Source organism: Apostichopus japonicus, chromosome 7, assembly GCF_037975245.1.
Source record: "Apostichopus japonicus isolate 1M-3 chromosome 7, ASM3797524v1, whole genome shotgun sequence".
In the NCBI taxonomy this organism is placed as follows: Eukaryota; Metazoa; Echinodermata; class Holothuroidea; order Aspidochirotida; family Stichopodidae; genus Apostichopus; species Apostichopus japonicus.
The window spans coordinates 1,296,714-1,320,730 of NC_092567.1; the positions used below are offsets into that span (position 1 = coordinate 1,296,714).

The window sequence follows — 24,017 nt, forward strand, 5'->3', positions numbered from 1 at the left end:
GTATCTACTTTTAGAGACTGTTACTATTAAGTGTAAGATTATCTTATATATGTCTTGTTTTGACAGATCTTCGTATTCTGTCAATTGTCTCTACTTTTACAGACTGTTACTATTAAGTGTTAGATTATCTTATACATGTCTTGTTTTTGCAGATCTTCGTATTTTGTCAATTGTCTCTACTTTTAGAGACTGTTACTATTAAGTGTAAGATTATCTTATATATATCTTGTTTTGACAGATCGTCTTAGTCTGACAATTGTCTCTACTTTTAGAGACTAAGTCTATTAAGTGTTAGATTGTCGTATATATGTCTTGCTTGAACATATCTTCGTATTTGGCAATTGTTTCTACTTTTAGAGACTAAGTCTTTAAGTGTAAGACTATCATATATATATGGGCTTAGATGTTGAGAGTTGGCAATTTACTTTATAAAACCCTCCAGTACAAACTTTCTGACATCAAATTGATCGTTACAATAGTAGAACTACGGTCGTCACCTAACATTGATGTCATCTTAGCAAAAACAAAAGCTATTGGATTACTCAACTTAATTATAGAATTATCTCATTAAAAGAATAAATTATGTTTAGTTCTCACGTGTTCCCAGCCAGTGACGCTTTCCTGTTGTTCTATATTTTTTTTCTATTTCAGCAGCAGCAGCTGACGCTGATATGACACACAATAATACATTGGCTCAACATGACACAACAAAATCAACTGAACGACCCGATTCTACAACAGAGGAGAGTGTTAAGAGTAAGTGTAGCCAACTATAAGTTACCGTTGACAGAAATTTTAATAATAATCAACATATGTTAATTTCTTATAAAGTTATTGTTGGACATTTCTTCTACCAATATCATCATGGTGAACTAACAATGTTTGAAATTCCAATATAAACTGAAATCTTCGGAATATATTTTATTTCTGTAGAACTGATAACAATATTAAGCGAGAAATAGATCAAAGGAAATTCTTGAAAGATGAATCTTTTTGTCATTCCTTTTCAATTTCTCTCTCTCTTTTTTTACGACTGACTTATGACTTGAACAGAACAATCGATTATTTATTTATTTCAATTTAGTATTATTATTATTTTAAATTTAATCCTTTTGCGGGAGAAGGGGGGTTGGATTGGAGAGGGGGGGGGGGGATATCATCCGTTTACATACTGTTAAATTGATTAAATATCAGTCCAACAGGAGGATGCGTTAACCTTTATAGATAGCAGCCATATATATGACGTAAATTAGTCATTTTCTCTGATGAACCACAATTCTATATCAAAAGCGCAATATGATTATTTGCCCTTAAACAAAAGGAGTCGTTAACAGGTACACATACGTCAAGTTCTACCGTTGATAATTGTGAAAGAAAGCTACTTCTATTGTGTAGTTTGAATATTTGTATGATAATTGTCATAGCAACTGAAGATGATAATTTTATACGAACTTGGTACAAAGGAAGGAAATATATGATGAAGGTAGTCTTTCTCCTTCATACATTTACAAGTCAAACATATCTTCTTGACAAGCTACTTTTAATGTTTTGTAACTGCTGCTACTTCGGTTACCATTAAAATCAAACGGGGGCCATTATACATGTTTTCAATACGCAACCGTACTGTTGCTTCAATAAGAAATAATCACGTGTCTTCTACTGTGTGTATATTTCATGCGGTGTGATAGGATAAATACCATCCTTATTGCAAAGTACATTCACATCCTTTCTGTTTACCTCAATCATCACCGTACGTACACAGTACATAGGGAAAAACTGTTTCCACGACAAGTGTAATTACAAACCAAGAGACTTTGGTATCAGAGAGTGTGCGTTGGGATGGGGACGATGCGGGCGGGTAGTTAGTGTTACATGATGTCTATAGGATTGATTAAAAACATTGTAATATTAGGTTATTAACATAGCTTGGCAGCCCTCATGTTTCACTATTGGTTACCTCCTCGTGATGCAACAATGTAGACTCATGCAACACTACATATTGTACTAGCTATTGATCGTATGTTATCATGGGTTTCTGCTGATTGACAGAAACAAGGAAAACGGAGCAGAATTTCGCGATATGTCATATACTGTGTTGGTACTATATCTACAACACGAGGCCTACCAGAAGTTTAAATGTAGCATGCAGAGACAATAATTTTGATATCAATCTCCACAGGTAGACCTGCAGGCGGGTTTTATTCATTTGTCGTTCATTTATTGAAGATGACGATCTTTTTCATTAAACACTGTACTAGAGGGGGTGTCAAAAAGGTGCAAAAGTTATGTAACTACATCAATTTGTTTTGTGGAATTGTATGCAGTTACTTGTAACTGCCCAATCAGCACAGAAAACAATTAAGGGGGAAGTGCTTACGCACCCGTCGCATCCCCTTTCCCTTCCCACGCACACCCTGCGTAAGGGCGTACAAGATCATAGCCTAATTTTACGTTTATTCAAATATTTAATCAGTATGAAAATGTCATCTGAAAAATAATTGATATTGAAACAAAGAATAACTAACAGGAAAAACGTGTTAGATTGTTTTTGAGGAATCTCTACTTCTTTTCAATACACGAAGTGACATACATTATCTGAACAGGTAAAAAAGCAGTTTGAATGTGGCCCTATCTATTTGCATTAATGCTTTGGAAATTATATGTTTAGCTATTGCAAGTAGACTTTATGTTATAACTGTATGTTTTTCTTATTGTAACAAACCGGGCTTTAACCGGGCATATTTACCTCAAGATACGTGATTTCTTTGATTCGGAAACAATTGATATTTACGTACATTGTCATATTTATATATCCTAACCGGCTTTGAAGCTCTGGAAATACAATCAGGGTCCATAGCCCATAGTGGTTAGAGTGTCCGCGTATAAAGAGGGTTTGACTCCCGGTGGAGGCTGGAAGTTTTTTCACTGTACTGGATTTTCCAACTCACTACAATTTCAAATATATATATATATATATATATATATATATATATATATATATATATTGCTATATTAACGATGTGCCTATATAAATATCATTTCCGATTATAGAGTTTATAGTAGATAGTTTCCCTCAAGCTGTAGTGTTGCAGTACGTTAAGCGATTTTTCAGGTATTTATTAGTACTTATACAAAAACGTCTCTTAACCATTACCTATTTTGCGCGAAATACTTTTTCCTTTCACTTGATCATCTACATTAACAGATAGAAAGGAGATATAACTGTAATGATCACCAAATCCCATATTTGTAATTCATGGCCATATACGTTCTAGGAATCAATTGATATTTATTATATCGTGCGATAAATGTGTTCTTTTTAGATTACTGTCCTGGACAACTTTCATATCCAAAAGATTGCTATGAGGTTCAAGAGAACGGTGATACTAGTAGTGGCGTATACACAATACAACCAGACGACGCTGATCCATTTGAAGTATATTGTGACATGGATACTGACGGTGGAGGCTGGACGGTGAGTTCTATGTCTAAGATTGTACAATAATACAGTTAATTTAATATCAAAATTAAAGGTCAATTATGAAACTGTTTTACGTCAGACTTAGAAAATCTGTACGATTATGCCTAAGTCAAAATCATAAGTTTGATATAAAATAGGAATTTTATTTAATAAATACAAAAGTTTCCTTTTTACATGGTCGCTTCAAAGAAATGCCATGTATTACAGTGAACGCGTTGTATCATATCATTCACAGGAGAGTTACTTTCGTAGATAACAGTACAAATTGACATATTAATCACTCTTGTGAATGACACAACTTACCACGGTCTGTAAAGTAAATCACTGACGAGTAACTGTTAGTGTCTACGCTGGAGATAATTATCTTCTACACATAATGCAGTCAACATTAAATGTTTTGAGGTAGTTTTCATAAACGTTTAGTAGTACCTACAATTTAATATTGTATTTCCGTTCTCATGCATGATACCTATAACTGACAATATCAGTAATGTTGTATATTATCCATAACGTAAACAAGTACCTGTTACAATAATTTCACATTTACATTCAAAGTAACACTCTCCTGATAGAATTTATTCAAAGACATTTACGTTTAAGCAAAGTTATTAATGTATTTTTCTTATAAGGTATTTCAAAGGCGAGAAGATGGTTCCGAAGATTTCTTCAGAACTTGGAACGATTACAAAGATGGTTTTGGTTCTTTGGAAGGAGAACATTGGTTAGGTTATGAGAAGTTATACTCCTTGCCAATCAGAGGAGGTATGGACTCCGTGTAGACTTGGGAGATTTTGAAGACGCGACACGATTCGCCAAGTACGACTCTTTCGTCATCGCCGACTCGATCGACAATTATAGATTGCAACTTGGAGCATATTCTGGAGATGCTGGTGAGTATTTGCGACTCCGTTTTCCAGGCATAACCTTTGAACATTCTGGGTCCCTCTTAGTCTACGCAGTCGATACTTTGAAGCTCTGTTATATAAGTACTGCTACATATACTTGTTCTAATGTTTGATCTAATTTGAGATTTGTTAAGGATTTGGACACATAATATTAATGCAGTCTCAGTAGTCAATGAATACTTGTGCTTCATATTTGTCATCAATGATACCAAACAGATTGTTTACAAATTTCTTATCCACTGCAAAAAAAAAGCTTGCGAGCCATGAAGGTTGAGCGACTTGTCTCGTAACTTGTCCAGAAAAAGATATTTATCATCGATGTAACTCCACCAAATCGGATGACGACAATGACATAAAACAAGCATAGGTTCTTTAAGATGTAACATGAAAGAGGCAGATGTCCAACTATTCTCTTTCCTCTATGTGCATCGTCTGTGTGGTCCACATCTCGGAATCGGATTTGTTCAACAGTCACATCACCCAGCACACACACACACAAAACAAAGGTTCCATCCCATGCATCACATGTTATGTTTCTTACGCCTTCGTAATTGTTTAACCTAGTTATTAATTAGTACACATTGTTACACCCGTCACACAGTTGATCTTTCTATCCTTTTCATCTCCTAAGCTTTCTCATTTCCATCGTTCAGTCTGTCGTCGTTTAGTTGCCTGTCCATCTATCTAGTTTTAATGTGTTCTTTCTGTTTTCGATTCAGTTGCTTAAGAAGAAGTTCCTGGTAAGATCGAAAAGCCAAACCATCTTCCTTATACATTTAGTTTTGTAATAATGAAACCATGCTTAGATAAATTTGTAAAGGGCAATTGTACTTGGGACTGATCGGTTCTGTCCCAAACAGTTTTCGTTGGCAAAGGATATGTAAGAGGTACTCTGAACTTGATATGACCAACTTCAAGCCTCAATATTTGATCCAAGAGGGTCACGGAGAGCGATAAGCTTTTGTTATCGCTTTCAAATTGATAAATGGTCACACGTCGTATATCAATTGAAGTAATAACGTCATCGGTATCGTCTAACGAAAGTAACAACGTAACCGTCATCGTCTTAATAAAATTAGAACGTCACAGGTCTCGTCTCCCGAAAGTTAGAACGTCACTGGTATCGTCTTACGAAAGTAAGAACGTCACCGGAATCGTTTTACGAAAGTTAGAACGTCACCGGTATCGTCTTACGAAAGTTAGAACGTCACCGGTGTCGTCTAACGATGATTGCCTTTTCTCGTTGCAGGTGATGCTATGGCCATTTGTGACAACGAACAATTCTCTACCCGTGACATGGATAACGATGTATGGGAAAATAGCTGTGCGTTGACCTTTAAAGGAGGATGGTGGTACGAGAAATGTCATTACGCCAACCTCAACGGTGCATATCTGGAAGGAGTTCACTCATCATATGCTGATGGAGTCAACTGGCAACAATGGAGAGGCTATTACTACTCCCTTAAATTTTCCGAAATGAAGTTGAGACCGATTTGATTTCTCATCAGCATTCTATAAAATGATTTAAATTACTAAAATAATCGAGTTTTTTGTTAAGTTGCGCTTGAAAAGTGTTTGAGTTTTCTTGACCTGATGTTAGTCTCTCCCTTATTAAATTTTTGAATGGATTCATACACTCCTCACTGATTGTCCTTACATCACTGTAATATTATAACGAATAGCTCGGTGATTTTCCTATATTATATAACAATTAAACATGTACTAATTTTGAAATCTAAGCTCTGTTGTCAATGGAAATATATTGACCCCCAGGTTGCCAGCAGGGTCTCATATTTTCTTTTTCTTTTTATTCCCATAATATTATTTGTGGCAGTGAAGTGTGTGGGTTTTATTCACGTGTATTATGTTAATGGATTCTGGTTACAACATTTTTTTCGCCTGAGCTTTACGCAAGGTAGCAAAAAAGTAAATGAATCTATATATTGGGCACCTTTATTGGTATTACTTCATGACTAGCGTTTTGTTACTGCTATATCCAACTCCAGAATTAATTGTAAAAATGATAGTTCTTTACTCCTAATATATCTATCACTTTTTGAGACAGGTCATCTTTTTGTATTTCACTCTGTGATTTTAGGACATTCTAATCATTATAACACCTTCCAAAGTTATCTACCGTTAGATGGAGTGACCAGAGATTAACACGTCTGTATATTCTAAATCCACTGACAGTCACACCTATCTCGACTATCATAGTTTTCACCCAATTCATATTAAAGAGTCCATTGTCTTTAGCCAAATGCTTCGCTACAAACGCATCTGTTATGATTCATTACAATTTCGTAGTCAATCAACCACCATGATTGGCCATTTTCGTGATTGCAATTATTGAAGAGAACCCTGAACAAGGTCTTTAGAATTTCCAGGGTGAAATTGCTTCAAAATCAACATAGGGAGGGGAAAGAGAATCGTATTCCGGTTCTCCTTAAGCACAGCGATCAGGTCGATCCATTCATCAGGCTGGTCAAAAATGAATGGAACACGTTGAAATAGGGAGACATGGGTGACCTTTTTATTAACCCCTGTAGTTACTACAAGACAACCTCACAGCCTACGCAACATCCTTGTTAGGAGTCGTTTACCCTCCACCAATACTTCCGAACTCAAGAGGAGCTAAATGTGGTAAACCCACGTGTTGTAAGGTCTGTCATCATATAATCACAGACCATGACATTCATCTCTCTCCCTCAGGGGTGTGTTTTCATCCAGACTCATACAACTGTGACACTCCCTGTTTGATATAACTTGTGTCCTCTATCCTGACATACAGTGTATTAATCAAACCCCCACTCCATTTTGATACGGCTGAGTAATCACAAAAACACTATCATACTCAACAAAACCAGTTTCCAGTGGCTGAATATTTTAATCTTCCGCAACACAATATCGACTGCCTCAAGTTTGCCATGATCCTTGGTAATCTGTCTGACCATAATACGAGAAGCTTAAAGGAAGTCGAATTGATCCTTAAAGTGCGTTCACACTGTCATGGCCTCAAAAGGGTATGGCTTTTTCTTTCCGGGTTCAATCACTTTGGGCAGTCTGGGGGCTTACGGTAGACTGACGTGATTTCAACCACTCTTTTTACACCTGACGAAGGACCAGGGTGTCAAAAAATTAGCCTTTACTCTGAAACAAGACGTTCACGATAAGAAACTCTACAATCAATAGCTGCTGTGACGATCTGTGTATTTTAGAAAATCTTAGGTGAAACAGAAGATTCCGCAGCGACACCTGGCAGATGGGTTAAGACCACTATGCTGCAATTTGAGCTCTTCTAGCTCAAAATCTAAACAGTCATGATGGCAAAAGTTGAATACGTGGTGATAGCCCAAGCCATCAAATATCATATGGTGGATAATTGAAAACTTCTATGCTCTGATGGCCTTTCAAAGTCAACGATTTTATTGTGCAAGTCGATGAGAGCAATTCATTGTGCTGCGACACCTTAAGATCTCAATTGTTCTTAATTGTTCTCGCTTGTGTGACTTGTGTTAATCTCTCTTGTGTAGATGTTTATTGTGAAATAATAAATCTCAATTGTTCTTAATTGTTCTTGCTTGTGTGACTTGTGTTAATCTCTCTTGTGTAGATGTTCATTGTGAAATATACTGGAAACCCGGCAAGTTAGCTTTGGGGTGTGTAGTTAGGTTGAAATAATACTTTAGGATTTGGAAATGAAATGACTCATTATGGGTTAGGCTACGAATGCTATGCATTACCACGCGTTTATATTGTTTAAGGTAGTAGGAAATTAGAATATGGAGACTGCCTTTTAACAACTGAAAACTCAGTTTTGACTGATCGTTGAAATGGATGATTTCATCCGACAACTTGTTGATTTCTCTCTTGTTAATATTTTTAATTTCTCATCAATTTCAATCGCTAGTACTGAAAAGTTTAAACTGATTGTTGCGTTTGTACAATGTTATGTTGGCAGCTTATTTGTTTTGTCCTCAAATATTAACCGAGGTAGAGGAAATCGGTGGCATACCGTATGCTTTATTTTGGTAAAATGATGAACAATTATTTGTTTCACTTGCTTGATATTTTGTATTAGCTACATGGCTTTAACAAAGGAAAATGAAGCGAAGAGGAAGAGTAATTCCTTAAGTCCACAAACAGCCTTGTAGCACGAGTATGCAACAGCATGAGTACGAGTAGAGCTCCGCTTGGTTTGTAGGTATGTACGTGTACGATTACAAGCTACTTCTAAGCGTTAGGACTACAACTTCATTATACATAGGGTGTACTATATTATATTCCAACAGGCCCCGAGAACGAGCACATATTCACCAGGCTGAGTAGTAGTATATGACCTGCACTTCTATAATGTAGTATATTTGACAGCAACGTAGACCTTAACATTGTACTGAGTGAATGGACCAAAAGACCCCTAATGCTCTTCTTCGTACAATTAAACAACTCATCCTTGTTTCCTGTACAGTGATTAAAACCGATTGCTTGAGAAACAAAAACAACCAGTGCCTGATTTCTAGATATTGGTTAGCTAGAGGAAAACAATGGCATATCTATATCAATTATAATAAATTTGGTCTGAAGAGGCTTTGCTATTATAGAGCCACACTATGTCTTATTTCAATGTATCAAAAGTCTTCATTGAATCCCACTGGAAATTGCAGATCTGAGTGAAAGACTACATATTGTTTTTAAATTTGGCAGTGATATAAACGTGTCAACGACGCTGTTTACGTTTGAATTTATAGTTTAATAGGTTAACATGTGCGTCTGTATCAAGCACAATCGTATTATACAGTGTAGGTGTTATGTAGCCTTGTGCTGTACTGTAGAATGTTTAATTATTATGAATACACGGAGCGTTCGTACTTTATCAGGTAATAGGGTTATATTGAATTTTCTTTAAGAAAAATCTCTCGATATTTTTTTTCTTATCCGTATTTCCTTTCAGAAACTTAACCCAAACGTGATGGCAATAATGTATCGTGTAACAACTATCACGCCATTGGCAGGAAACTTTACACGTTCTTGATGAAAGTGTTATATAATCTCCCGTACTTGATGAAAGGTCAGGTTTCAACGTCTAACCTAACATGTGGTAATTAGACATTGTTTGCCTAATAAACAAATTATGGCAACACATCTATGGAACGCCAAAACCGACAAAAGTGCAGATTTGTTTTTTGTAAACCTAAGTCATTATGGTGAATACAAAGTTATCGCCACATAATGACCACGAACAATTTAAGTCCTTATGTGGCGCACCTCCACATAATGACCAAGAACATTTTACTTATCATGCGATCCTAACACTACCATATAATGACCGCCAATACCGACAATATTCACAAGCCCTTATGTGTGGATTCGCATATTGCTCATAAGGACTAACGCAGGTCGCTATTTATTATGTGGCGATTCGAGTATCTTCATAAGGACTAACGAACTGTGCTAGTCCTTATGTGGAGATACGAGAGTCTCCACATACGGACTAACAAACTTTGTTATTCCTTATGGAACCTTTTCAAGGCTGGAAATTAAATACAACGTGGGATGGCATGGGAAAACTAAAGATGACGTCATAACTTCCAAATGAAGAAATACCATATTTAATTGAAAGTCTTGTGATTTTTTGGAAGGTAGTTCCTTTTCGTTTAACAATTTTTGTGTTCTTAAGCGAGAGTATACTTCACCGTAATCTTCACTTGGACAGGCAGATGTAATGTTTAATCTTCTTCCAATATAAGCAGTGTAATTCCGTATATGTGTTGACGTATCTTTTGAATCAACAAGTGGTCCTTCTGGTTCATTGAAACCAATTTGATACCATAGGGATGTGTTTGTTAACCCCATAGTTATATCTTCAAAACATGTACATGATTCTACAGGTTCTAGTTGTAAATCAGTGTCTAGTAATTGCGTCTCCTTTTAAAATAAGTTATACAATCCATATACTTCCTCCAACCTTAAACTTCCAATAAAGACAAGGGTTCGTTGTGGGATATCGTCTGTAATGTCCCCATGACGTAATAGCGTGTGAAACAATGCATTCTTCGGCAGGAATCGATGAAAGAGCAGATGTTTACTTTTCTTAAATTTTATAAATATGTATTCAGGGAAGTTGAAGTTTAAGCATTGCATCGTTGTGTTGGTAAATCAATCGGTTGGAGACGTCGACCGTGAAATAGACATAGTTTCTTAAACAACGCCTGTACTATTTATGACAAACAAAAAACTCTTCGAATGTCGTGAAGAACATAAATATCTGAAATCACGGATTTTATCATTTAGTTCATGTCCAGAACACCAGGCAATACTCCTTGCATGTATGCTTTAATAAAGCTTGCCTTGATACATCTGTGATGAAAATATTTCCAGATGAGTTCCGTTTGCCATTGGATTGTGAATAAAGCATTATACATCAACATATAAAACCTTAATAACCTCCTTAAATTGAACAGACGCCATGCTTCATTCTGCGTCGTGAACAAGTTAACAACGATGTAGGCTACCACGTTTCATATGAAAGTGGTAGTTACCCGACGTTTGCCTTACACGTCTATGGTTGCGTGTAGTGGGTAATGTATTGCTTACATATACATTCCTACAATAACATTTGGTGCTTTGTTCATAGTATTAAATATCGTAAATGGTATCTTCCAGTTTACTAATAATGTCTGGATATCGGTGGATATTATGGCTGTGCGTGTAATTATTACTGCACTTGTTATTCCTATAACACCGTGAGGTATGTACCTCGTATGTTCGTATTATTCATCGCTTTGGGCCCCAGAAATGACTTTCCATCCACTCAAATAGCATTCAAGCTTTTAGGTATTCCTTGGATAAAAATAGTTCGACGGACAAAATTTACATGGTTAATCAAACATAATGCATACTCCTTTATTATTACCAAAACCTTTTTGCTTTCAAGTCGAAAATTCCATTAAAGCCTAGGTATAAATTCACAAATTGTTTAAGTTAAATATCTCCTTCGCAAATGAGTGAGAAAACACTCGATCCTTCTGAAAACTGAACAAGTTAACACTGTCGACCTAAATTAAACCTGTACTGACTTTTACCAAGATGTCCGTTGTCTGGGTGACTTTCCTAAACTAATACACACAAATACATAGCCTGTGCTGTATCAACTCAAACTTAGAAAAAAAAAATACTAAGAATAAGCAATATCAACAACAATGCGATACCGATACACTGTCTAGTTTATTTGTGAATCTATTCAATAAGAATTGCTTAACTTGTGTCGGTCAGTAACCCTCAATATTTTTACAAAAGCCGTAATGAGATACATGTAAATGTAATCGCCCTTCCCTTAGAAATCAGCAAGCTTGAACTGAGACACCTATCATAGCCAAGAATTGGAATAGACCTGTAATCAACTGCTGACTATTTAATTAAGAGAAACTGTTTTCAAATGCTGATTACTTAATAGGTAGCATTAAACCATATAAAAATATGAGGTTTGTACAGGTACAATATTTAGACACTAGTTCATTTCATTTTAGTATACAAACAAATAGGTTGTACAGGTAACTCATCGTTAGCATTACTTAAACTATAGAACTGCTTATTTTTGTTGCATATTCTATCTTTCAATTATGGATCCGCCTTTACATGTTTCAAATATTTGTACCTTCATATTGTTCATTGAAAGATAATAGTTGATATCTACGTTAACCTCAACCCGATCTCCATATCCGATTGGGTTTCTTTTCCTTCCATTGTGTTAACTATAATGCGGGCATGTTCTTCATTTACATCCTGTAAATTTAAGGTCAAAAATTGATACTGAAATAAGAGCTTTAAAGCCTTTAACCGACGCAGGGACAAACCATATCGCTTTTGTCTAAGCTGCTCTGAAAGTTCCTCAAAATGAGTTCTTTGAAACTAGCTTTGGTGGTTTTGTGTGCTCTCTCCTTACCATCTGGACATAGATGTGTGCTTGGTCCAGAGGGTGAAAATGGTCCACATGAACCAAGAGGTCCTCCAGGGTGCTATCCCCCATCAGTGTACAACCCGGTCAATACCATTACGGTAAGTTGATTTTAATACTCGTAACTTTTTTTAAATTTTTTCAAATTTTTATCAGATAATATACAGTCAGCTTTAACAGGCATACTCTAATAGTCTAATAGTACGAACGGTATATGAATTATACATAATTTGAGTTTCATAAACGAAATTCTGCTTAATTACAAATATAGTAGTATTTCGCCTTTAAATCCCTCAATTTTAAATATGACTTTCATTTTATCACTGTCGAGTAAATAAATTCCGAATCTGAATTTCTAGTAACTGATTCATTTTTAAAAGTGCTACAAAAACAACTAACATTTAAGATTGAAGATGTTAGATTCATCAAATCATGTTATCAAATATTTTATTAAATATAAGTATTCATCTACTAACTTAAGTAAACAACCAATCAATTAACCGATCAGTTGAAATTTAGAACGAAGAATACATTCATAATGCAAAATTGAAATATGTTCTTCAATATATCGGCAGAGAAACACACATAAATGTTTCGTTTCATTATACTAATGATAGCACATCCAGCTTCAAACGACCTATACCTATACATTATGACCCCTATAACAAAGGTTGATTTCACGGATTCTATAAATGATCAATTATTCATTTTTTAACAAATTATTGATATGAGGACTTTCTGAGCATAATTAATACCTTGTTGCAAGTTATCGATACATGGTACTTATAACTATATCTGCCTGTTGCGCACCGCACTAGGACGAAGATGTGTTAAAGTATCAAAGGTCACCACAGCAACGTCGTTTCAGATTATAACATGCCAGAGTAGCTGACCATTAAACAACACTGACATCTATTACTACCACTTATGAAATTTGCAGCAAACGACTGCTTAATTCTGTTAATCATGTGAATTAAAAAATCTTTACAGTGGAGCCTCGTCGTTTGGAACCTTCAGAGTTTTCTTACTACCCCACAGGTTAACGCTTGTTGTAATCGTACTGAAGAGGATGATGGGATAAAACAAGAATTGGACGACATTAAGGACCTCCTGAACACCCTCATAAGTGCACTGGAAAATGGAGGTTAGAATTTTTTTTTCTGAATATTAAGCATTGGTATATGTATGGTGACCGGACAACTCCCCCCTGGAAAATTACCCCCCGGACAATAATCCCCCAGACTACTACCCCCTGGAAGATTACCCCTAATTGTCAGAGGGGAACCGTCCGGGGGGCAATTGTCCGGGTTGGAATTGTCCGGGTGGGAATTGTCCGAGGGGGAATCGTTCGGGGGTAATCGCCCGGGGGAAAATCGTCAAGGGGGGAGTTGTCCGGGAACGATATGTATATATACATATATATTTGTGTATATATATATTTGTGTGTATATATATACATATATGTTTATATATATATATATATTTTCATGTATTAATATATACAATATATATTTTTGAATGCATGATAATAATAATCATAATAATGATGATGATGATGATGATGATGATGATGATGATGATGATGATGATGATGATGATGATGATGATGATGATGATGATGATGATGACGACGACGACGACGACGATGATGATGACGATGATGATGACGATGATGACGACGATGATGATGATGATGATGATGATGATGATGATGATGATGATGATGATGATGATGATGATGATGATGATGATGATGATGATGATGATGATGATGATGATGATGATGATGATGATGACGATGATGATGAACATGATGATGATGATGAACATGATGATGATGATGAACATGATGATGATGATGATGATGATGATGATGATCATGATGATGATGATGATGATGATGATGATGATGATGATGATGATGATGATGATGATGATGATGACGATGATGATGAACATGATGATGATGATGAACATGATGATGATGATGATGATGATGATGATGATGATGATGATGATGATGATGATGATGATCATGATGATGATGATGATGATGATGATGATGATGATGATGATGATGATGATGATGATGATGATGATGATGATGATGATGATGATGATGATGATGATGATGATGATGATGATGATGATGATGATGATGATGATGATGATGATGATGATGATCATGATCATGATCATGATCATGATGATCATGATGATGATGATGATGATGATGATGATGATGATGATCATGATCATGATGATGATGATCATGATGATGATGATCATGATGATCATGATGATGTTCTAAAATGGACAATTTCAAAACAACGATTTTAAGGTCGGAGTGTTCCATTCTTTTTGGTATAACACAAACACAGATTGTTTAGATTCGATTGTGGTTCTTTCACAACTTGTTCCTAAGTAGCAATATTGCTATCGATGTGTTTGAATTCTATCAACAATGTGCCTATATGCCGATTATAGATAATAGTTTCCCTCAAGCTGGAGTTTTGCAGTGCGTTAAGCGATTGTTTAGGTATTAATTAGTACTTATACAAGAACGTCTCTTACTTATTTTTCGCGGAAATAATTTCTCCTTTTACTTGATTATCACATTATAGACAGAAAGGAGATATAACTGTAATGTTCACAAAATCCCATATTTGTAATTCATGGCCATATACACACTAGGAATCAATTGATATTTATTATATCGTGCGATAAATGTGTTCCTTTTAGATTACTGTCCTGGACAACTTTCATATCCAAAGGATTGCTATGAGGTTCAAGAGAACGGTGATACTAGTAGTGGCGTATACACAATACAACCAGACGACGCTGATCCGTTTCAAGTATATTGTGACATGGATACTGACGGTGGGGGCTGGACGGTGAGTTCTATGTCTAAGATTGTACAATAATACAGTTAATCTAATATCAAAATTAAAGGTCAATTATGAAACTGTTTTCCGTCACACTTAGAAAATCTGTACGATTATGACTAAGTCAAATCATAAGTTTGATATAAAATAGGAATTTTTATTAAAAAAATACAAAAGTTACCTTTTACATGGTCGCTCCAAAAAAATGCCATGTGTTACAGTGAACGCGTTGTATCATATCACTCACAAGAGTATAGACATTTCAAAGAGAATTACTTTCCTAGATCACAGTAAAAATTGACATATTAATCACTCTTGTAAATGGCAAAAATAACCACTGTCTGTAAAGGAAATCACTGACGAGTAACTTTTAGTGTCTACACTAGGGACAGTTATCTTCTACACATAATGCAGTCAACATTCAATGTTTTAAAGAAGTTTTTACAAACGTTTAGTAGAACCTACAATTTAAAATTTCATTTCCTTTCTCATGTATGAGTCCTATAACTGACAATATCAGTAAATATTGTATATAATCCACAACGTAAAAAAGTACCTGTTACTATAATTTCAAATTTACTTTCAAAGTAACACGCTCCTGCTAGAATTTATCAACGACATTAACGGTTTAACAAAGTTATATATGTTTTTATTTTCCAAAAAAAAGGTATTTCAAAGGCGAGAAGATGGTTCCGAAGATTTCTTCAGATCTTGGAACGATTACAAAGATGGCTTTGGTTCTTTGGAAGGAGAACATTGGTTAGGTAATGAGAAGTTATACTCCTTGACCAATCAGAGGAGGTATGGACTCCGTGTAGACTTGGGAGATTTTGAAGACGCGACACGATTCGCCAAGTACGACTCTTTCGTCATCGCAGACTCGATCGACAAATATAGATTGCAACTCGGTGCATATTCTGGGAATGCTGGTGAGTATTTGCGACTCCGTTTTCCAGATATAACATTTGAATATTCCGGGTCCCTCCGCAGTCGATCCATTTTTTCAGCCAAGAGCTCTGTTATATCATTACTGCTATATATGCGTGTTCTCATGTTTGATCAAATTTGACATTTGTTAAGGATTTGGTCACATAATATTAAGGCAGTCTCAGTAGTCAATGGATATTTGTGTTTAGTAGTTGTAATCAACGAACAATTTGTTCAAAAATTGCTTAGTCACTGCGAAAAGCCTGCGAGCTATTAAGGTTGAGCGAATCGTCTCGTAACTTGTCCAGACCAAAATATTTGTCATTGATGTAACGCCACCAAATCGGATGACAACAAAGAACTAAAACAAGCATACGTTCTTTAAGCCGTGACATGAAACAGGCAGATCTCCAACTATTCTCTTTCCTCTATGTGCATCGTCTGTGTGGTCCACTTCTCGGAATTGGATTCTTTCAACAGTCACATCACCCAGCAAACACACAAAACAAAGGTTTACATCCCATGCATCACATGATATGTTTCTTACGCCTACGTAGTTGTTTTACCTAGTTATTAATTAGTACACATTGTGACAGCCGTCACACAGTTTATCTTCCTATCCTTTCATCACCTCAGCTTTATGATTTCCATCGTTCAGTCTCTCGTCGTTTAGTTGCCTGACCATCTATCTAGTTTTAAATGTGTTCTTTCTGTTTTCGATTCGGTTACTTTAGAAGAAGTTCGTGCTAAGAACGAAAGGCCGAACCTACTTCCTTATACAGTTAATATTGTTAATAATAAAACCATGCTTTGATAAATTTGTAAAAGGCAATTGTACATGGGACTGATCGGTTCTGTTCCAAACAGTTTTTGTAGGCAAAGGATATGTAAGATGTACTCGGAACTTAATATGACCAACTTCAGGCCTCAACATTTGATCCAAGAGGGTCACGGAGAGCGATAAGCCTTTGTTTTCGCTTTCAAATTGATAAATGGTCACACGTCTTATATCAATTGAAGTTAGAACGTCACCGGTATCGTCTAACGAAAGTAACAACGTAACCGTTATCGTCATACGAAAATTAGAACGTCAACAGTATCGTCTCACGAAAGTTAAAACGTCACCGGTATTGTCTTACGAAAGTTAGAACGTCACCGGTATCGTCTTACGAAAGTTAGAACGCCACCGGTATCGTCTAACGATGATCGCGTTATCTCGTTGCAGGTGATGCTATGACCATTTGCGACAACGAACAATTCTCTACTCGTGACATGGATAACGATATATGGGTAAATAGCTGTGCGTTGAGCTACAAAGGAGGATGGTGGTACGAGAAATGTCACTTCGCCAACCTCAACGGTGCATATCTTGAAGGAGATCACTCGTCATATGCTGATGGAGTCAACTGGCAACAATGGAGAGGCTATCACTACTCCCTTAAATTTTCCGAAATGAAGTTAAGACCGATATAATTTCTCATCAGCGTTCTATTAAAATGGTTTAAATTACTAAAATAATCGAGTTATTTGTTAAAGTTTCGCTTGAAACGTGTTAGAATTTTCTTGATCTGATTTTAGCTATTGTCTCAGTATTTCTCTCTTATTTAATTTTTGAATGGATTCATAAACTCTTCACTGATTGTCTTTTACATTACAATAATATGATAACGAATAGCGTTGTGAATTTCCTTCCTTATTGACATACAGATGTATTAATTTTAAATCTTAATCTTTATTGTTAATGGAAATATACCGAATCCCCAAATTGCCAGCAGGGTTTCGTATTTTCTTGTTATTTTTAGTCCCATAACATTAATTCTGACACTGAAGTGTATGGGTCAGTTTCATTTACGTTACGAATATTGATAGCTTCCTTTTACATAAACTGTTCGCCGTAAAGAAATGACAGAAAAATATTTTCGACTTTTGTAAACTTTCGGATTGACATTGCAATTGTTTCTGACTAAAGCTATAATACTTCTAAATGTAATTTGATAATCTCGATAGGTCTTCTTTAATCGAGTTATGTTTAATATGACAATGAATGGTTGTATGCGATAAACAGTTGTACCTATACACACTGTTAATATTCATAGAAATTGGGTATATATTGCCAGCTTCATAACAGGTAGCAGTGATTAAATGTATCCACCTACCATCTAATGGGCAACTAAATGGTATTCCTTCATGAAAAGCGTTTCGTTAATGCTTAATCCGACAACTTTATCAATTGTAGAAATGATAGTCATTTACGCCAGATTGATCTTTAAATTTTTGGGACTGGTAATGTGTTTGTACGTCACTCTGTGGTTTTAGGACATTCCAGTCAAATATACATTTGAAACAGTTAAACACTTTCCACGCTAATAATTTACACACAGTTTAACGGTAGCCTCGGGAAGTGAAACTTGAAACTATGTGCACATATCGGTATATTAACAATGCATAAAACGAGCAAAAATTCGAAAAAGAGAGAGGGCGGCATGACACGCAGATACCAAGCTACCTTCCATACCTTTACAAACTGAGGGCGGCATGACACGCATATATCCCGCTACTTACCATACCTTTACAAATCCGAGGGCGGCATGACACGCATATACCCCGCTACCTTCCATACCTTTACAAAACTGAGGGCGGCATGACACGTATATACCCCGCTACCTTCCATGCCTTTAAAAACCTGACGACGGCATTACACGCATATACCACGCTTCCTTCGTTAAGCAAACAAACAAGATTCGCATTACGTCACGAGCCGACCAGTCACGTCCTTGCACTAGTTTTTGAAGTACTAGGTGAATGCGAGGTTCAATTGATCCGTCAAAGAGAGTCCTCACACGTCCGTGATTGAGAGCTATGCCACCTCCGCGGACGAGAGCCTCAACAAACAACTCTCCCAATGAGCGCTACACCAGTGTTGCACTGGATCTGTATGTACGTGTCAAACAGTGACAACTTCTGCGCACGAGAAGTCTTAACGATTAAGGAAAGCGCAAATGCCAAATGCGTTTAGAGCGGATACTTATTGTATGATTCCACACCTGGTAACAACTTACAAAACCCGGAACAGTGCTCTTTAATGTTTTTACATATAACACACGTGATCGCGAGTCAAATATTTTATCTGTAAATGGAGCAGTATGCTCGATATGACATACTTTTGAGCCAAATCTAAAGGCAATGTAATATGCTTCACGAGAGCATTACTCACCACTTATTGTTCGTGAGAGTTGGGAATCTATCCCGAGAGCAATTGTAAACCGCGTCGTGGTTTACTGCTCTGTATTCCTGTAAGTGCTTAATGAGTTTTACCTGTTTGTAAACTCTATGAATGGATAGATGTTGGGAGCTTCAGTTAACTTAAATAACCCTATCTTAGTCAAATCCGTTTGTGTATACTCACTGTATTAAGTTTAGGCTACAACATTACAGTGATTTCTAAATTTGTACTACGGGAATGTTATTCCACTGTCGTGAAGAGCACTGGTTTAGTTAGCCCACTGTATTGATGTACACTCACCTATTTAGTTAGCCCATTGCATTGATGTAGACTTACATACTAAGTTAAACCACTGTATTGATGTAGATTTACCTAGTTAGTTAGCCCACTGTATTGATGTAGATTAACCTAGTTAGTTAGCCCACTGTGGTGATGTAGACTTATCTAGTTAGCCTACTTTATTGATGTACACTAACCTATACTTAGTTAGCCCACTGCGTTGATGTACACTTACCTCCTTAGTTAGCCCGCTGTACTGATGTAGACTTACCTACTTACTCAGCCCACTGTACTGATGAACACTTACCTACTTAGTTAGCCCACTGTACTGGTGTACACTAACCTATACTTAGTTAGCCGACTGCATTGATGTACGCTTACCTACTTAGTTAGCTTACTGTACTGATGCAGACTTACCTAGTTAGTTAGAGCACTGTACTGATGAACACTTACCTACTTAGTTAGCCCACTGTACTGATGTACACTAATCTATACTTAGTTAGCCCACTGTATTGATGTAGATTTACCTACTTAGTTAGCCCACTGTACTGATATAGACTTACCTACTTATTTAGCCAACTGTATTGATGTACACTTACCTACTTAGTTGGCCTGCTGCATTAATGTACACCTATCTATTTAGTAGGCCCACTGTATTGATGTACACTTTACTACTTAGTTAGCCCACTGTATTGATGTAGACTTACTTAGTTAGCCCACTGTATTGATGTAGATTTACCTAGGCAGTTAGCCCACTGTTTTGATGTACGCTTACCTACTTAGCCCACTGTACTGATGTAGACTTACCTACTTATTAGCCAACTGTAGTGATGAACACTTACCTACTTAGTTGGTCCCCTGTATTGATGTACACTCACTATATAGTTAGACCACTGTATTATGTAGTTTCACATACTGAGTTAGCTCACTTTATCGATGTAATCTTACCAACATAGTAAGCTCATCGTATTGATGAACACTTACTTACTTAGTGAGTCCACTGTATTGATGAACACTTACCTACTTAGTTAGCCTACTGCATTAGTGTACACCTACCTAATTAGTAAGCCCACTGTATTGATGTACATTTACCTACTTAGTTATCTACTGCATTGGTGTACACTTACCTACTTATTTAGCCAACTGTACTGATGTAGACTTACCTAGTTAGTTAGCCCACTGTAGTAATGTAAATTTACCTGCTTAGTTAGCCCACTGTATGGTGTAGACTTACTTAGTTAGCCCACTGTATTGATGTAGACTTACCTACTTAGTTAGACCACTGTATTGATGTAGTCTTACATACTTAGTTAGCCCATTGCATTAATGTACACTTACCAACTTTTTTAGCCCACTGTATTGATGCACACTTACCTACTTAACGGTATGAAAACGCATCGTAAGAACTACGGGTCATGTCAGAAAACTACGTAAGAATGGTTGGTATCTCCAATTACATTCCATAGGTTAATACCATCTTTATGGAAATAACACTGTGTATCATCGTCGTAGAATACACTTTCAATAAAGTTGCATGAAATTACATTCCAATAAATTTCATTCGGAAGGTGACCGTATTCAACTCTTGTGAAATTAGTAGCATGTTCTAGCTCTGACAGGGCATATTCAGTAACATATTTTGCTGCATTGTAATATAATTTACGCAGTAAGTAAAATGGATGCTGACTGAGCTAGACGGTCCTCGTGTAAATCAAGCGCAGACACTCTGTAACAATTCACTGTAAAGGAATAGTAATTTTACTTCACGACAGGTAAAAAGAATAAGATTACCGTGAAATTGAATGTCACGTTACTGACACGTGAGTTTATTCATAAAAAGCATAATTTACAAATATACCATATCAAAGTAAAATTCGTTTCAGTGTGGGCAATCAAAGATTTATTCGACTACACTAAAAAAACAATTGTACGAAACAACAAGTTTTTTAATGTAACGCAATAATATGCCACTGCTCAAATTGTATTTTCAACAAATTGGATATTAGATTCTAAACATCTGCTAGCTTTTTTTTGGTGGTAATCTTTAGTGCCGCAAGTTCACGTCATTAAAATATGTTAGTGAAATATAATCTAAGTGGAAAGCAATGCAGTTAAACAGCAGTAGAAATTATTACAATGACCTGCTGTCTTTAGTACTGTGTAATATGTTGGCGTTACCATGCCGTCTAACAACGCAACGCAACACAACGCAACAAATAAGGAAATAGGGTTGCGTTGATTTGCTATTGCGTTGCTGTTTGGATTACTTGCGTAGTAGCAACATGATCGCAACAACAAACATCTAAGATTGTAACAATCTCGTTTGCCTTTTGACATAACATTTTTCTAGTAAGTATTTTTAATACGTTTAAATTTCCCATCTTTGTTTTAGAAGAGCCTTACTAAAACTTTAGCATTTTTGTTTTTAATTTGATGATTATAATCCGTTGGTATCATTCTAACTTCATCTTTCTCAGAGTCTTTCGTATAAGAAATGTGTCTTTTTCACCTGACAAGACAGTAGTATTAAAGTTTACTTTTTGTGGTTTTACACAACCAGGTACATTAAACAGGCTTGTACCACATTTAAATTAGTTTTTCCATCGCTGAAAACGAAGCTATTCAAAATGAACTTGTTGGAATTAACCTTTCTGGTTATGTGATGCATCTTGTTTATTCCTGGGCAAGAATGTACACCTAAAGAAGATATTTGTTCTTTGGAGTCTATTAACAAGGTAATAGTGTATAATCCAGTCAATACCATTACGGTCAGTTTTTTCGTAATCCTAAAGGGTTTATTAGCATTCAACCCAATTATAGGATGAAAAAGAGAGTGTTATACCCCCCCCCCCTCCCCACTCCAATTTCCATTCCCATTTGACTGTCAGGCGCATTCACGGAGTGTAAACGTTGCTAGCAAATAAAGGGAAGAGGGGCTGTTATACAATTGACTGGGAAGAGATGTTTGAAAACTTTTTTTTGTTCTTTATTTATTATTTTATATATTTATTGGGGTGGGGGGGTACATGGTCATTGTGATTTATTCAAAGTAAAGAATGAAACTGCTCAGTAGCTTTTAGACTTTCTTCACTACTTAGTCAGTATTTTATATATTTATTAGGGTGGGGGTACATGGTCATTGTGATTCATTCAAAGTAAAGAATGAAACTACTCAGTAGCTTTTAGACTTTCTTCACTACGCAGTCAGTTGTTAAGCAACTAAAAAGAGGAAAACATAAAGATAATAAGGATGAAAATGTACCCATACAGTATGTCAGACAAGTACCTACTCCACAGTACAAAGCAACACTTATCTGATGGGATGTATGTTTGCTGTGAGATGTAATACTCATCTGATGGGATGCATGTCTGCTTTGAGATGTAACACATATCTGATGCATGCCTGCTGAGAGATATAACACTCATCTAATGGGATTCAAGTCTGCTGTAAGATAACACTTATCTGACGGGATGCAAGTGTGCTGTGAGATACAACACTTATCTAATGGGATGCATGTCTGGTGTGAGATTTTACACATATCTGATGTAAGTCTGCTGTGAGATATAACACTTATCTAATGGGATGCATGTCTGCTGTGAGATGTAACACATATCTGATGCAAGTCTGCTGTGAGATATAACACTCATCTAATGGGATGCATGTCTGCTGTGAGATGTAACACATATCTGATGCATGTCTGCTGAGAGATATAACACTCATCTAATGGGATGCATGTCTGCTGTGAGATGTAACACATATCTGATGCATGGCTGCTGAGAGATATAACACTCATCTAATGGGATGCATGTCTGCTGTGAGATGTAACACATATCTGATGCAAGTCTGCTGAGAGATATTACACTCATCTAATGGGATGCATGTCTGCTGTGAGATGTAACTCATATCTGATGGGATGCATGTCTACTGTGTATATCCCGCTTCAATTTTTCTCAGACTATAGAAAATAGGATTACGATGTGTGTATGTAAACGGGACGTACACAAATTCCATGTCAGTGTTCTTACTCAAGGCTCCATTATTAATCTCTTCCTTAACGTAGTTTCATTTATGATATAAATCGATACTGCCTCCTATACAAATACTGTAAACGCAAAAAACAAATTAAATGAAGAAACAGTTTTCAACTCACTGAAGGTTTGTTTTTCCGAGTGGTCTTCTTCACCAGAGTGAAAAAATGACAACAGGGAACATTTTCTTATATACTTCCAAGAAGGATTTTAAATTAGTTCTATATAGCTAGGGTGGAGAATATGAATGAGAGTACACGTGATTTTAATTCTAGCCTTTAAACAGCATCTTAAGAAAAAAGTTTACTTGTGAGTAAAAGTCTTGTCTACATTT

At 36.1% G+C, this 24,017-nt stretch overlaps 2 protein-coding genes, 1 long non-coding RNA gene and 1 pseudogene across 3 annotated transcripts in view; 3 read left to right on the forward strand and 1 right to left on the reverse strand.

The window, feature by feature from the left end:
- LOC139970278 (ficolin-2-like) overlaps positions 1–7,962 on the forward strand; it is a 12,118-nt pseudogene extending 4,156 nt beyond the window's left edge.
- LOC139970279 (uncharacterized) overlaps positions 1–19,422 on the reverse strand; it is a 77,332-nt gene extending 57,910 nt beyond the window's left edge. Inside the window, exon 1 of the long non-coding RNA XR_011794078.1 lies at positions 19,314–19,422. This is a non-coding gene — a long non-coding RNA (uncharacterized lncRNA). The remainder of the gene's footprint in view (positions 1–19,313) is intronic.
- Positions 1–24,017, forward strand: part of LOC139970274 (microfibril-associated glycoprotein 4-like) — a 53,060-nt gene that overhangs the window by 17,383 nt on the left and 11,660 nt on the right. The gene's annotated exons all lie outside the window — the stretch shown is intronic.
- On the forward strand, positions 12,218–17,920 carry LOC139970277 (microfibril-associated glycoprotein 4-like). Its single transcript, XM_071975951.1, has 5 exons — positions 12,218–12,441; positions 13,379–13,484; positions 15,083–15,234; positions 15,893–16,154; positions 17,378–17,920. The coding sequence occupies exons 1-5, from the start codon at positions 12,280–12,282 to the stop codon at positions 17,623–17,625; spliced, it is 930 nt and encodes a 309-aa protein (XP_071832052.1). The 5' UTR covers positions 12,218–12,279; the 3' UTR covers positions 17,626–17,920.